At 43.3% G+C, this 16,624-nt stretch overlaps 1 protein-coding gene across 2 annotated transcripts in view; it reads left to right on the top strand.

Annotated features, from left to right (window-relative positions):
- The window catches only part of LOC147121352 (utrophin-like), a 232,317-nt gene that overhangs the window by 11,474 nt on the left and 204,219 nt on the right, over window positions 1-16,624 (top strand). For both annotated transcript variants that reach the window (XM_085981551.1, XM_085981550.1), the window contains exons 2-3: window positions 4,501-4,673; window positions 7,061-7,217. In XM_085981551.1, coding sequence (XP_085837677.1) covers window positions 4,501-4,673; window positions 7,061-7,217 — 330 coding nt within the window. The remainder of the gene's footprint in view (window positions 1-4,500; window positions 4,674-7,060; window positions 7,218-16,624) is intronic.

The following is a 16,624-nucleotide window of genomic DNA, read 5'->3' as shown; positions in this document are numbered from 1 at the left end:
AGGCCATTAAGTCTGACCCTGTTGCATGGAAAACAGTTTTGTGATGGGAGCCATGCCCAGAATTGGCCCTGAAAATCCATTGCAGGACACATACATTTGTATCAGCAATGAATAGATTACATTTATGAGGAGTAACTCCAAGGTAGATTAATCTGCAGTGGCCTTCCAATTTGTTAATTTCTCTAAAATTATACAGTATTAAAACAATCAGCCAGAGTAACACTGCTGCTGTAAGTGAGCTGGATGGGCTGAATAGATTGCAGCTGGTAGTTGCAGCCTCCTGCAGTTTGATGCTATTTCTGTGCAATAAGCTCATTCACTTGTTACTCCAGGTGACTGCGATGCAGGATAGAACTAGTCAGAGCCAGCTGGTTATGGGGTTCAGTTCCCAAACGTTGATTGATTCCCTAAACATGTCAAAACAAACACAATTTAAAAACAGCTTCACAAGGGCACATTAGATTAAAATATGCAAAAACTTGTGACCCCCATCACTTGCCTTTTTTTTAACCATGCAGTTAAATTCCACGCCAATGGCTTATTTGACTTTAATCACAGATCTTCACTGATTAGCTGCGTAGCCAGTTTGTTGAGGCTGCATTTAGAAACAAACTTTTTCCCATTGCTTGGGTGGTATCTTTGTTTACCTTAAATTCGTGCAACCCGACAACATCAACCTATTCTTACATCGGACCCAATGCTGTGGGTGAGCTCTCCAAAGTTTGGGGGCTGGGGAATTGCAGCTATGGCTCTTGCTAAGGATGCCAGCCTCCTGACAGTGTCCTGCTAATATATCAAACTTATTTGAAAGAAATTTCCTTCCCCAGAATAATTTTTTCTAACCAAGATGACTCAAGCCATTGCTGAGGAATTGAGCAGTTATTTATCATGGCCAGATCAGTCATGATCTAATTCAATGGCAGAACAGGCTCAAGGGGTTTACTGGCCTCCTCCTGTTCTTCTTATAGAAATGCTGTGTTGGCATAAGGCACTCCCAGGTCAGTACAACACAGTCAGGAACAGATCAAAACTCCTCTGTCCCAAAAATGAACCTTCAATCGCAGTCTTAAAATAACATCCACACTGTAAAAGTGTGATTTTCTTCTCCTGTATTTCTTATAACACGTGGCAGCCAATTTGCACACAGCAAGCTCCCACAAACAGCAATGTGATAATGACCAGATAATCTGTTTTTAGTAATGTTGATTGAGGGATAAATATTGGCCAGGACACTGAGGATAACTTCCCTGCTCCTCTTCGAAATAGTGCCATAGGATCTTTTATGTCCACCTGAGAGAGAACACGGGGCCTTGGTTTAACGTCTCATCCGAAAGATGGCACCTCCGATAGTGCAGCACTCCCTCAGTACGGCACTGGAGTGTCAGCCTAGATTTTGTGCTCAAGTCTCTGGAGTGGGACCTGAACTCACAAAAAGCCCAAATCTCCCATGTGTTTGCTCAGAACTCAGTCTCTTTAACACCAGCAACAATCTTGTGGCGCTTCTCTGAACTGCCCAGAGGGCTTGAGTGTCTTCCTTGTGCCTGGACGTAGTGTACCTGACGTGTGACCTGACCATATTGTTGTACAGATTGAGCTCCACTTCTCCTCTCTCACTTTTTGCCTTTTGTTACTTAAAGTATAATCAGAAAATTTGAAAAATATCATTTTGTTTCACATGAACAGATTTTTAAATTTCAACCTGATTTCATCCTCTACACTGCAAGGATGCAAAACATCACCTGCACTGGGAACCATGCAGGTCACGTCTGTCTGGGAGGTTGTGCCATCTCCCACACAGTGACCTCCTAGGACAAGTAATCTAACAATATATTTACTGCCATTCACTAAGTTTAGTGAAAAAATTGGTGCTTTATACTTGTGCAGATATCTCTGTGCTGATATTAGTGAACAGAGGATAATATACCTTTTTAGTATCGTGGATCACGTACCACCAGCTTTTGATTGATATTCCGGTTTCTCCCCATTTGTGGCTCCAGAACTTTGCCCATAGTATACAGAGGGTCGAAGAATATTAAAAAGAAAAGGGCTAAACTAACTTTAGTAAGTTATCATTTTGCTGTGTAGTTATTGTGGTGACATTGGTAAATTACCCCATTGCTATATTCTGCCATGGAGATAGTATTGTTGACATTTTGTGGAACAGAATGTGGTTTTGTAATTTGGAGAAATGCATGAAGCTATCTTTCATACAACAGTCATTTCATTGTGTTTTAAAATTATTTTTTAGAAATGCTGGATACAAATAGTAATTGGAAATTATTTTCAGACAAATTATCATGCATTATTGAGAGAATTGTACAGTACGCAATGTCTTTGAAAGATCTGGCTCAATAATAAAGTATTTTGTGTTCTTTGGTCACAAATCTTTTTACGACATGATGTCAACTTTTCTTTTCCAATAATCAAGCAGTGTGGTTTTGTTTACTTCAGTTATTTAAAATTTGTATAAAGGAACCTGAAGGATAATATATGGATAAAAAGAAACTGCAAATGCTGGAAATCCAAAATAAAAACTAAGGGTTGGGAATACACAGTCAGTCCTTTAGGCATTCGTAAAGAGCAGGTTAACATCATCAGTACAGCACATGGGTTTTTAAGATAACTTTGTTAAAAACTGACCACAATTTATTACTTTCAGTTTTTTTGCACATTAAATGCTCTATTAAGCCTCTAGAAAGGTGGCTTATAGTTCAACATTTGAACTATAAGCCACCTTTGCACGCTATCTGTCCCTACTCGGTGAATTTTGCGAAAATCCACCCGCTTCTTCCAACAGTTTAATATTTCTTTTAGCATTTCAGAATGTCCCATCTCTGGCTCTAAGCACAGTCGATCTCCTGTCCTTCATATATCAAAGTGTGAAAAGACTTGATTTTGTTTACATCTTTACAGACTACTTCAGAAACAAAAATCTCTCCCTTCAGGTACAGGTGATACCTGTCCTTTCACCTCGGACCTGGGTTGAAGTCCAACCCAGTGTGATGAGATGAAAGTCTCTTCTCTATCAGTTGTGAGGGTTGGTCTTGTGTGAAATGAGTTTGGCATGCACACTGCAGTTTTGACTGAACATGTGCCCTTAACATAGCTGCCCTTAATTTGGGCCTGTCTTAGCAGTCTTTGATAAGCCACTAAGTTAGGTGATGTAGGAAAGGGAAGTACGTTGATTGAATTTTTTGAGGACGTAATGATGAGGGTCGCTGACGGTAGCGCGTTTGATGTAGTCAACATGGATTCTAACAAGGCTTTTGACAAGGTCCCACATGGCAGACTGATCAGATAAGTAAAAGCCCAAGGGAAAGTGGCAAGTTGGATCCAAAATTGGCTGAGTGGCAGGAAGGGTAATGGTCGACAGGTGTTTTGCGACTGGAAGGCTGTTTCCAGTGGGGTTCCACAGGACTCAGTACTAGGTCCCTTGCTTTTTGTGGTATATATCAATGATTTTGACTTCAATGTAGGGGGCATGATTAAGAAGTTTGCAGATGATACAAAAATTGGCCATGTGGTTGGTAGTGACGAAGATAGCCGTAGACTGCAGGAAGATATCAATGGACAGGTCAGGTGGGCAGAAAAGTAGCAAATGGAATTCAATCCGGAGAAGTGTGAGGTAATGCATTTGGGGAGGGCTAACAAGGCAAGGGAATAGACAATAAATGGTAGGATACTGAAAAGTGTAGAGGAACAGAGGGACCTTGGAGTGCATGTATTTACGAGGATGTTGCCAGGACTGGAGAATTTTAGCTATGAGGAAAGATTGGATATGCTGGGGTTGTTTTCTTTGGAACAGAGGAGGCTGAGGGGGCACTTATTTGAAGTGTATAGAATTATGAGGAGCTTAGATAGAGTGGATAGGAAGCACCTATTTCCCTTAGAGAGATCAACAGAGGGGTTAAGTAATTTGTAGAAGGATCAGAGGGGAGTTGAGAACTTTTTTCAACCAGAGGGTGGTTGGGGTCTGGAACTCGCTACCGTAAAGGGTGGCAGAGGCAGAAACCCTCATTGCATTTAAAAAGTACTTGGATAGGCACAGTAACCTACAGGGCTACAAACCAAGAGCTGGAAAGTGGGATTAGGCTGGATAGCTCTCTTTCGGCTGAAACAGGCACGATGGGCCCAATGGCCGCCTTCTGTGCCATAAATTTCTACAAGAACATCAGTTCTGCATCTGGTTGTGCTGGCATGACTTGGGAATGCATAATCTCAACATTGCGCTCCATTTGGCATTGCAGCACTAAGAAGAATATAACCAGGTGTTCTGTCAAAAGTATAATCTAAGCATTGATGGATGGTGCTAAGGGTATAATATCTTTTGTAACACTTAAAATGGGGCCCACAGTCTTCTGTAAGGCTTCCATTGTATGCTGAACCACATGTATGGATCTTAAACAGATTGTTCAGGTGATGAGATGTGCAGCTAACAGGTCTAAAGAGGAGGTATCCCTGGGAAATCTGGATCTTGACTATTGACTTTGCTTTCCTCAGGATATCCAGGCTGAGATTGATGCTCACAATGACATCTTTAAGAGTATTGATGGCAACAGACACAAGATGGTGAAGGTTTTGGGAAATTCTGAGGAGGCTGCCTTGCTCCAACATCGACTTGATGATATGAACCAGCGATGGAGTGATCTGAAGTCAAAATCTGTCAATATCAGGTCAGTCGAGTACAGCAGGGTGTTTTAATGATTACTTTTCACTGAGAAACCTAGACAAAGGGCCTAGGTCCACAGTGCAGAACACCAATGTGGAAAATAATAAACAAGACAAAATGAAACAGGAAGTCATGATTAGGTGACGGCAACCTTCAACTTTAAAAGTCGGAAAATTTTGGGAGGAAGGCAAAATGTGGAGATTGGGGGAAGTTAAGGTATTCCAGTTTTGAGGTCTTTGGAAGGAATGAGTTGTAGCTAACAATACATAACTTCTACAGACATATCACTGGCAAATCGGTATATGCAATGAAGTCCTGATTTTTAAAAATTCATTCCTGAGATGTGAGTGTCACTGGCAAGGCCAGCATTTATTGCTCATCCCTAATTGCCCTCGAGAAGATGGTGGTGAGCCGCTGCCTTGAACCGTTGCAAACTGTGAGGTGAAGGTACTCCCACAGTGCTGTTAGAGGATTCCAGGATTTTGACCCAGCAACGATGAAGAAACGGCGATATACTTCCAAGTGTGTGATTTGGAGGGGAACTTGGAGGTGGTGGTGTTCCCATGCGCCTGCTGCCCTTATCCTTCTAGGTGGTCGAGGTCACGGGTTTGTGAGGTGCTGTCGAAGAAACCTTGGCGAGTTGCTGCAGTGCATCTTGTAGATGGTACACACTGCAGCCATGGTATACCGATGATGGAGGGAGTGAATGTTTAAGGTGGTGGATGGGATGCTAATCAAGCGGGCTGCTTTATCCTGGATGGTGTTGAGCTTCTTGAGTTTTGTTGGAGCTGCACTCATTCAGGCAAGTGGAGAGTATTCCATCACACTCCTGACTTGTGCCTTGTTAGATGATGGGCTTTGGGGAGTCATGAGTTGTGTCAGTCGCCACAGTATACCCAGCCTCTAACCTGCTTTTGTAGCCACAGTATTTATGTGGCTGGTCCAATTAAGTTTCTGATCAATGGTGACCCCCAGAATGTTGATGGTGGGATATTCAGCGATGGTAATGCCATTGAATGTTAAGGGGAGGTAGCTAGACTCTCTCTTGTTGAAGATGGCCCTTACCTGGCACTTGAGTGGCGCAAATGTTACTTGCCACTCATCAGCCCAAGCCTGAATGTCGTCCAGGTCTTGCTGCATGCGGGCACAAAGTGCTTCATTATCTGAGGAGTTGGGAAAGGAATTGAACACTGTGTAATCATCAGATAACATCCCCACTTGTGACCTTATGATGGAGGGAGGGTCATTGATGAATCAGCTAAAAATGGTTAGGCCTAGGACACTACCCTGAGGATGTGATTTTAACACAGAGGATTTCGGGAGGAGGAAAAACATGTAGGGCAGCATACTTGTAACTTCAAAGGAATAAGAAAGGAAAGTTGACTAGTAGGATCGATAAATAAAGATGAGGAAGGTTGACAAGGTAGGAGGAGGGTGAAGAGGATGGAGGCTAGAGCTGAGAGATCACGTGTCAGATGATTTTCTTGTAATTTGGTCAAGAGTGAGCGTTGCTTGTAGAGCTTTGCTTGATGTGGGAGTAGGAATATGTCATGGCTGGCAGAAATGTGAGGTCCATTTATAAGTTCCTACTGAACAAATGGGGTAAAGTTTCCACAAGCTAGGTGGATACACATTGCAGATTGTTCTCATTAGAATACAGACCCAATGCAACCCCTCCCGTTCAACGTCTCCCCCCGCCCCCCCCCCCCAAATAATTTTGTGTACGCATATAAAGCACATTTTTTCATTGCAGACGAGAAGATAACATTCTGTGCCCAAAATCATTGATGATATTATGTTGCATCAATAATGCACAGGCACCTGTTGATTCTAATAAAACATTTGATACAGGGTATTTGATGTATTATTAACATTAAGCTTTAAGTACAGTAAATTTATGAATTCATGAAATCAAATTAAATAGTAATTTGTGTATCCTAGTATCTCTGCATATTGAGTGTGTACGTGATTAAGTGCAAAATTTAAGAGTTGGATGCATGTAAAAATAGGTTTCAAGAGGCAAAAATAGGTTTTACAGGCAAAAGGCATTAGCGATGTAGGTAGCGGTTTAATGGGAGAAAAATGCAAAATGCTTAGAATGGGACTTTTGCCGGGTACTTGCTCATTCAAGCCTCTATTCCACAAGGTGTATGTTTTAGTGCAGTCATTTATTTTTAAAACATCAGAAATGGATCACAGGTTTTTTTTTAACAAAAGCATTGGTAACTGGTGGACAAAGGAGCTTGGAGAATGGGCTCCACTTCTACCGTATGAAATAAAGACTGGATTCCTTTTTTTGATGGTATTTACTTGATTGGCTGAATTGAGAAAGAACTTTTCATTGATTACATTGAGCACTGTTGGCAACATTCTTTCCCTGGTTTGTTGAAGGGTTCATTTGGAGGCCAATGCGGAACGATGGAACAGGTTATTGGCATCATTGGAAGAACTAAGCAAGTGGTTAAATCTCAAAGATGAGGCACTGACAGAACAGATGCCCATTGGAGGTGATGTTCAGACTCTACTGCAGCAACGTGACCACTGTCGGGTATGTCTACAAATTGGTTGATGGTAAGGTTTTTCTTCCCCTGCCTCTCCCCGCAGTTCTGTCCTCCTTTATCCATTCCTATCTTGAAGGTGCTGATTCATGGGGTACAAATCAGGCAAAAGGTAGTGTTTCCACTGCCTGATCGCCCTTACTGAAATCCCTTCTTCCTACTGCTGTGATTGTCTTTTATCAATATTGCAAGAACACTTAGCTGCCTGGTACGCACGGAGCTCGCAAGGACGGCAGCCATCTTCATCGGCGCCATCACAAAAAAACACATACCGACATATACACGCATACATACTTTAATGAATTAAATATAAATAAAGCAGACATAAAATAAATAAAAGACATAAAAAAAGAGCACATAAAATGAACAAGCAATAATGTAAAAAAAAGTAATTTCTACAGTAATTACATTGATATTTCTACCCAGGCTTCTAGAATAATCTCTGGCTACAGGGTGGCCGCCCTGGGAGAGCATCGTGAAGAACTCACAACTTATAATTAAATAAATTTAATTAATTAATTAAATTAAATAAATAAAGTGCTCCCTCAGTCTGTCTCGATGTTTCCTCTCTCTCGATGTTTCCTCTCAGTCTGTCTCGATGTTTCCTCTCAGTCTTTCTCGATGTTTCCTCTCAGTCTTTCTCGATGTTTCCCCTCGGTCTCCTCCACACACCTGGCCTGCACATTACCCCTGGCTGTCCCACTTGGCGTCCTGGTAACCGGGTTCCTCTCCAGCTCTCGCTCCTTCAAACTTTCCTCTCTCCAGCTCTCGCTCCTTCAAACTTTCCTCTCTCCGGCTCTCGCTCCTTCAAACTGTCCGCTCCAGCTCTCGCTCCTTCAAACTGCTCTCTCCAGCTCTCGCTCCTTCAAACTTTCCTCTCTCCAGCTCTCGCTCCTTCAAACTTTCCTCTCTCCGGCTCTCGCTCCTTCAAACTGTCCGCTCCAGCTCTCGCTCCTTCAAACTGCTCTCTCCAGCTCTCGCTCCTTCAAACTGTCCGCTCCAGCTCTCGCTCCTTCAAACTGTTCTCTCCAGCTCTCGCTCCTTCAAACTGCTCTCTCCAGCTCTCGCTCCTTCAAACTGCTCTCTCCAGCTCTCGCTCCTTCAAACTGCTCTCTCCAGCTCTCGCTCCTTCAAACTGTCCTCTCCAGCTCTCGCTCCTTCAAACTTTCCTCTCTCCGGCTCTCGCTCCTTCAAACTGTCCGCTCCAGCTCTCGCTCCTTCAAACTGCTCTCTCCAGCTCTCGCTCCTTCAAATTGCTCTCTCCAGCTCTCGCTCCTTCAAACTGCTCTCTCCAGCTCTCGCTCCTTCAAACTGTCCGCTCCAGCTCTCGCTCCTTCAAACTGTTCTCTCCAGCTCTCGCTCCTTCAAACTGTCCTCTCCAGCTCTCGCTCCTTCAAACTGCTCTCTCCAGCTCTCGCTCCTTCAAACTGCTCTCTCCAGCTCGCGCTCCTTCAAACTGTCCGCTCCAGCTCTCGCTCCTTCAAACTGCTCTCTCCAGCTCTCGCTCCTTCAAACTGCTCTCTCCAGCTCGCGCTCCTTCAAACTGTCCGCTCCAGCTCTCGCTCCTTCAAACTGTCCGCTCCAGCTCACGCTCCTTCAAACTGCTCTCTCCAGCTCTCGCTCCTTCAAACTGTCCGCTCCAGCTCTCGCTCCTTCAAACTGCTCTCTCCAGCTCTCGCTCCTTCAAACTGCCCTCTCTCCAGTTCTCGCTCCTTCAAACTGCTCTCTCCAGCTTTCGCTCCTTCAAACTGTCCGCTCCAGCTCTCGCTCCTTCAAACTGTCCGCTCCAGCTCTCGCTCCTTCAAACTGCTCTCTCCAGCTCTCGCTCCTTCAAACTGCTCTCTCCAGCTCTCGCTCCTTCAAACTGTCCGCTCCAGCTCTCGCTCCTTCAAACTGTCCGCTCCAGCTCTCGCTCCTTCAAACTGTCCGCTCCAGCTCTCGCTCCTTCAAACTTTCCTCTCTCCAGCTCTCGCTCCTTCAAACTGTCCGCTCCAGCTCTCGCTCCTTCAAACACGCCTGGAGACCACACTGCTGTAAGTGACTGGGATTGATTATACGTAAATGACTGAAGAAGGTAGCTCACTTACCTGCTATCCCTTCTAAGTAGCGGTGACATTGTACGCAAATATCTGGTCTATGATTCGCTGCGTATCACTGTATCCTAATTAGCAAATCCCAGTGTTAAGGAAAAATCCCAGCATTCATCTAATACACACAACAAGGGGTCTCGCTGCAGCTCTTGGATCACTGCATGACCGGATATTGGGCGAAAAGGTAAACCCTTGCTTACAGGGGATGCTTGCGGGAGTAGCTAGGCTGGTGAAACTGACCCCAAGAGAACATCTGGTGTGGACCTGAAATTTTTAATGAGGCCAATCATGTTTTGAAGAGTTACACAGCCAGAATTTTTTAAGTGATTTTTTTTTTTTAGAAAAGATCATCTCGAAGCCATCAGTACAATCTTATTCTGCACCATAGTGTTAGAAACAACTCTCAATAATACTGTCAGTTGTGGCTCAATTCATTGCACTCTTGCCTCTGAGTCAGAAGGTTGAGAGTTCAAGTCCCACTCCAGGGACTTGAGCACAAAATATAGGTTGATCCTGCAGATGAGACATTAAAACCAAGGCCCCATTTGCCCTGTCGGGTGAATATAAAAGATCCCATGCCATAATTTCGAAGAAGAGCAGTGGAGTTCTTCCTGGTGTCCTGGCCAATTTTTAATTCCTCGTCCAACACCTAAAAGCAGATTATCTGGTAATTATCACATTGCTGTTTGTGGGAGGTTGTTGTGTGCAAATTAGCTTCTGCGTCTCCTACATTACAATAGTGACTACACTTCAAAAGTACTTCATTGGTTGTAGAGCGCTTTGGGACCACCTGAGGTTGTGAATGGCGCTACGTAAATGCAAGTCTTCCTTTCTTAATGTGACCAAATTGGCTGTAAATCTCTGTGATTTTTTCACTCAATTTTTCTGTCACCATCATCTGACTTTAATCCAAATGTCTGCCTCTCTGTCTATAGCCATGAGCAGGTTTCCTCTTGAATTATTCAGCATCATCTCCATTTGTTGTGATTGTAGTTAGTTTATTCCCTAAATCACATCTTTAAGTCCAAAGTAATTTTAATCTGCTTATCTTTATGGTGTGCTGCAGGGATCAACTTTGGTTCATTGCTGTGATCATTTTTATAAATAATGCAAATTGGGGTCAGTGCTTGGCACCGAAGTAGGAGCAGTGAGAAATGAGAATTTGTGTCCACAAATACAAAAAGATTTAAAGATGCGGTGTTTATGGGCAGAAAAGTGGCAGTTACAGTTTATTGTAGGTAAATGTACAGCAGTGAGAAACAGAGTTAACGTTTCAGGTCGATGACCTGAAACGTTAACTCTGTTTCTCTCTTCACAGATGCTGCCTGACCTGCTGAGTATCTCCAGCATTTTCTGTTTTTATTTCAGATTTCCATCATCTGCAGTATTTTCTTTTTGTACAGTAGAGTACGAAGATGGTGGCGCAGGCAGAGATAGTCAGCCCACTATTCCTGTGCTGCAGAGAAAGCAAACAAAATGTTGGGCTACATAGAAAGAACATAACCTGGATCAAAAGTGGTTATTTGAAAATTGTATGTGGCCTTGGTGAGGAGCAGTTTCATGTTATTGGAGCAGGTTATTCAGGAATAAGTTTCAAGATTAATGCCAGGATTTAGAGGACTGAGTCACAATGATTGTGTACCCAAACTTTTTGTTTTATTCGTTCGTGAGATGTGGGCATTGCTGGCAAGGCCAGCATTTATTGCCCATCCCTAATTGCCCATGAGAAGGTGGTGGTGAGCCGCCTTCTTGAATCGCTGCAGTCCGTGTGGTGAAAGTACTCCCACAGTGCTGTTAGGTATGAATTTCCAGGATTTTGATCCAGCGACGATGAAGGATCGGCGATATACTTCCAAGTCAGGATGGTGTGTGACTTGGAGGTGGTGGTGTTCCCATGCGCCTGCTGCCTTGCCCTTCTAGGTGGAAGAGGTCGCGGGTTTGGGAGGTGCTGCTGAAGAAGCCTTGGTGAGTTGTTGCAGTACATCTTGTAGATGGTACTCATTGCAGCCACAGTGAGGTGGAGGGAGAGAATGTTTAAGTTGGTAGATGGGGTGCCAATCAAGCAGGCTGCTTTGACCTGGATGGTGTCGAGCTTCTTGAGTGTTGTTGGAGTTACACTCATCCAAGCAAGTGGAGAGTATTCCATTAAGGGGCAGTGGTTAGACTCTCGCTTGTTGGAGATAGTCATTGCTGGCACTTCTGTGGCGCGAATGTTACCTGCCACTTATCAGCCGAAGCCTCAACGTTGTCCAGGTCTTGTTGCATGCGGGCATGGACTGCTTCATTATCTGAGGAGTTGTGAATGGCACTGAACACTATGCAGTCATCAGCGAATATCCCCATTTCTGACCTTATGTTGGAGGGAAGGTCATTGATGAAGCAGCTGAAGATGGTTGGGCCTAGGACACTGCCCTGAGGTACTCCTGCAGCGATGTCCTGGAGCTGTGATGATTTACTTCCAACCACCACAACCATCTTCCTTTGTGCTAGGTATGACACCAACCAGTGGAGAGTTCCCCCCCCCCCCCCCCCCCCCCCCGATTCCCATTGACTTCAGTTTTACTAGGGCTCCTTGATGCCACACTCTGTTAAATGCTGCCTTGATGTCAAGGGCAGTCACTCTCACCACACCTCTGGAATTCAGCTCCTTTGTCCATGTCTGGGCCAAGGCTGTAATGAGGTCGGGAGCAGAGTGGTCTTGGCGGAACCCAAACTGGGCATCAGTGAGCAGGTTATTGGTGAGTAAGTGCTACTTGATATCACTGTTGATGACACCTTCCATCACTTTGCTGATGATTGAGAGTAGATTGGCCAGATTGGATTTGTCCTGCTTTTTGTGGACAGGGCATACCTAGGCAGTTTTCCACATTGTCGGGTAGATGCCAGTGTTGTCGCTGTACTGGAACAGCTTGGCTAGAGGCGCGGCTAGCTCTGCAGCACAAGTCTTCAGCACGATAGCCGGGATGTTGTCAGGGTCCATAGCCTTTGCTGTATCCAGTGTGCTCAGCCGTTTCTTTATATCTCGTGGAGTGAATCAAATTGGTTGAAGACTGGCTTCTGTGATGGTGGGGACCTCAGGAGGAGGCCAATATAGATCGTCCACTCGGCATTTCTGGCTGAAGATGGTTGCAAACGCTTCAGCCTTGTATTTTGCACTCGTGCTGGGCTCCACCATCATTGAGGATGGGGTTAATTATGGAGCCTCCTGCTTCCATTAGTTGTTTAATGGTTAATTTCTCTAAAGAGCAGATGATTAAGGGGAGACCTGATGGAATATTTCAAGTTTACATATTTGCTCCATCAACTGGAAGTATGCAGGTTTTTTTTGCCATACACAGAATTCTTTTAATGCAATTCTTCAGCAAAATGGTGATTAACATATGGAATAAACTTTAAATCCAGTTGGGGAAACAGGAAACTTTGAAAGGATTTCAAAACAAAACAGGCAAGCTCCTGCAGCTGAAAGGATTTATAATTATATTTTACAAATGATGATACAGAGATACCTTGCAGAAAGTAAAGATAATTGAATGGAAAGGCTAGATGGACCACTGTTTCCTCCTAAAACGCATAGCTACTTTCTGGTTTATTAACCTTATATATATATATAATTCTGTGCGCTAGCTGTTTTAGTCCTGTTGGCTCGCAGACAAATTTGATTTAAACCTTTTTCTGTTTCTTCAGAAATGTAAACCCTTGAATCCTGTCTCCATTCAAACTATTCTACTGAGAATAGGCTGAACTCTGACCCTCTCCTCATAGCTGGAAAATTGAAGCTTGCACTCCATTACATTCCCTGGTATTGAATACCATTTACCATTTGTTCCTATTTAGTTTCTCAAAATTATTTTGATGGATGCTGAACTCTGCAAGACATACTGCCTTCCCTTGTAATCTAGAATTTTCCAAAGATTTTGGAATTGCCCTTTATATTTCCCTCACGCACCATTGTGAGTGACTGCTGTGTGGGACTCCATTTACCCCTGCTCTCCCAACTTGAACAAATTTAATTTATAGTCACTTCCCCCCCCCCCCCCCCGTAATTTCTGTCTCTCTTTCCATCTGACTTCTGCCTATAGGACTTTGGTAAGAACCTGGTCAGATCCTTTGTCCAAGACAAAACATGTTATCTTCTGAATTTTCTTACTGCTAACTTGATGACCTCAGAATTTCAGTCACGAAGAGAACCAATAAGGCCACCAGCAACTTTTATAACAGACTCCTGCAGTCCTCCCCCATCCTTAAACATGCACACTCCCTCGCACAAATACACTCGCACCGACTGCACGCTCACTCGCACAAACACGCGCACTGACCTCATGTGCTCTGCCTCCCTCACTCCCCATTTGATAGAAGAGGCTTAGCTTCTGTTATAAATCAACAGCCCCCTTTTTAAAGTGATCCCTTTCTGTGCACTTTAATTCAGTACTTAAAGTCACCCATGTTCCTTGGCGCCTCCTTAATCTGCTCATATAATTCCATATTGATTTAATTACTTTGTTTGAGGTCTCCAGCAGCTCCCAGCTATTAGTTTTTTACCTTTAACTGTCACAATTTTCCATCTGAATTATCTTCTGGCAATTATTCCTCAGAGGGCGTGCCTGTCCTATTGTTAACTATCCAATCCTCTCTGACTCATGATGCTGTCCTCCATACTTTGCTCTATTGTTTCCATATGTTATAAAATTGCTGTATGAAATTTGTGTCTGGCCTCAGAATTTGAAGTTTCTCTGTTTTGTGTTCAAGCTTTCACCCCTGTATTACTTAACGTATACCATGGTTTTTTAAGCTTCTTCCTGTCATATTCCTCATGCATCATAGTTTTTCAAGCATTCATACATCTTATTTGCTACTCAACTTGATTTTTCAAGCTCTCATGCCTGTCTTATTCTTCATATACCTTGATTTTGTTTTGTGAAAACTCATGTCTTAAATGTTCTAATAACCATTCTTTTCAATTTCTCCTTTTGATTTAACCCATACTTCTATTTGGTTTTGATGATAACAGCTCCCCCACTGTGGTTATATTGTGGTCCTACTTAATCACTTCTGCCTCTTGCGCATCCCTGATCTTAATTGCTCCACCATTGGTGGTCGTGCCTTCAGCTGTTTAGGCCCTAAGCTCTGGAATTCCCTCCCTAAACCTCTACCTCTCCTCCTTTAAGACGCTCCTTAAAATCTACCTCTTTGACCAAGCTTTTGGTCATCTGTTCTAATATCTCCTTATGTAGCTTGGTGTCAAAATTTGTTTGATAAAATACTCCTGTGAAGTGCCTTGGAATGTTTTACTACGTTATAGGCGCTATATAAATACAAGCTGTTGTTGAAACCTCCTGCTGCAGACACTGTTAATACCATCCTCCCTATCTTATCTCTCAAATTATCCAGCAGCTTGAAAGCTCTGACCGCCTTGTAGCCAGTATGATTTTCAACATCACTATTCCACTTGTTGATAGGTTCTCTAGTCTGGAGTACTGCTTATTGAGTTTAATGAATCATCTGTACTTGCCTTCAACATCTCAATCTTTTGTGAGATACTATGTGCTTCTAAAGATTTTTGAATTCTTCAAAGACTCTTTCTTCCCATCTAACCAACAGTTATCAGCTCTTAGTTTTGGCACCATCCTCAGTTCTTTGTCATATTAATATTCTTGGGCTCATCTCTCCTCTGACCTGAAGTGTAACATCCACATCTCTTGCATTGCTAAGACTGTCCCCTCCCTATATCCTCATTGCTGAAATTGAAAGTCATCAGTCTCCTCCTCTAATTTTTTGGTCTTCCACCAGTGCTGTGTTTATGGCTGTCTAGTTTCCTCTCAAATAGTGCTCTTATCAGTGCTGTGGTAAATGGCTCTTTCATTAACTGAGGTGTTTCCCATAGATTTGGCCTCTATCCCACTCTCTTCTTCCTACCAGTGAGCCCTCCCACTCATCATCCAACCCTATCCGTTCATTTGCTAACAATTCCAAGTTGATTAATTTCCTTCAGCTCGCAAACCTTCAGACCTCACAGTTTCCAGTCCTTTCGCAGTGAAGTGACTGAATTACTGCATCATGATTTCCATCTTTATAAAGGGCAGTTAAAATTTTGTTTCTTTGACTTATTCGAAGATACAGCTTCTTCATGTCTCCTGCAAGGCTAACCAACAAAATCATCTTTGGTGGCTACACCCCTAGTCCTTCCTTAAATAGAGTCTCCTTTGTTGCTAAAGCTGCCTTCAGGAAGCTTGGTTTATTCTTTCATACCAAACCCTTTATTTGGATACGGTGAACATAGTTGGGTTTTACCACCTTTGTGTTCCTGTCAGCAACTCCTAAATCTCTACAAAGCTCAAATCTGTCCAAGACTTAGAAACTATTCCTGTATTTGTGGAGCCTGTTACAGGCACCACTCCTGTACTAGGAGGAAGATGAAGCTTGTTTAATTGGTAATTCTTCTCTCACCTCTAGCCCCATACATATGCGTGTGTGTATCAATCCTACTATGATCAATGTTCCACTAACTTTCCTGTCTTCCTTCTAAGCTCCAAAGATGCAATGCTACGCACTTCACTTCTCTCTACATCCTCCCTGTGTTGATTGTATAGTCCCCTACTCCCAGTACCTCAAAACTGGAACACATTACCTTCCTCAATCACTCTTCCAACAATTATAAGGCTTTTAAAACCCAATCTAATCACTACATCTGATTTAACTCTCCTCTTTTCACTTTTGGTGGTGTCCTGCACAAGTTAGTACCAGTTCTGCAGCTCAACATATCTTCATCACACCAAGTCCCATTTACCCATCACACCCCTGTGCTCGCTGACCTGCATTGGCTCCCGGTTAAGCAACGTCTCTCTTAAAATTCTCATCCTTGTTTTCAAATCCCTCCATGGCCCCGCCCCTCCCTATCTCTGATCTCCTCCAGCCCTATAACCCTCCGAGATATCTGCGCTCCTCCAATTCTGGCCTCTTGAACATCCCCAAATGAAGAATTACATTTATTAAGCTGTATCTGTCCAGTATTTTGTAAAACATTATTTACCTATTTGTTGAGTACAAGTTGTGCTGTATATTTTCAGCAAAATCCCCCCTCCCAAAAAGTTGGTTGGAATATGGTCATCTAGACAGGAAGACTTTGGTTTCCCTTGAATATTTCTCTTTCCTCCCACCCCTGCCCTCACTCGTTTTTAGGAATAATAAATTTCAATAACGTGGTCACAAAAGCAATCCTTGCCCAAGTTTTTCTGAACCCTATGGTGATGTAATTATGTACCATGGTCTGTTTTTCTCTGTATAGTGCACACAGCGTAGGATGACACCAT

The sequence above is a fragment of the Somniosus microcephalus genome, chromosome 3 (genome assembly GCF_052327205.1).
Source record: "Somniosus microcephalus isolate GS21.2 chromosome 3, FLI_Smic_1.0, whole genome shotgun sequence".
NCBI lineage: Eukaryota > Metazoa > Chordata > Chondrichthyes > Squaliformes > Somniosidae > Somniosus > Somniosus microcephalus.
The sequence above is the reverse complement of the archived record's forward strand: the minus strand, read 5'-3'. Positions and strand labels throughout refer to the sequence as shown.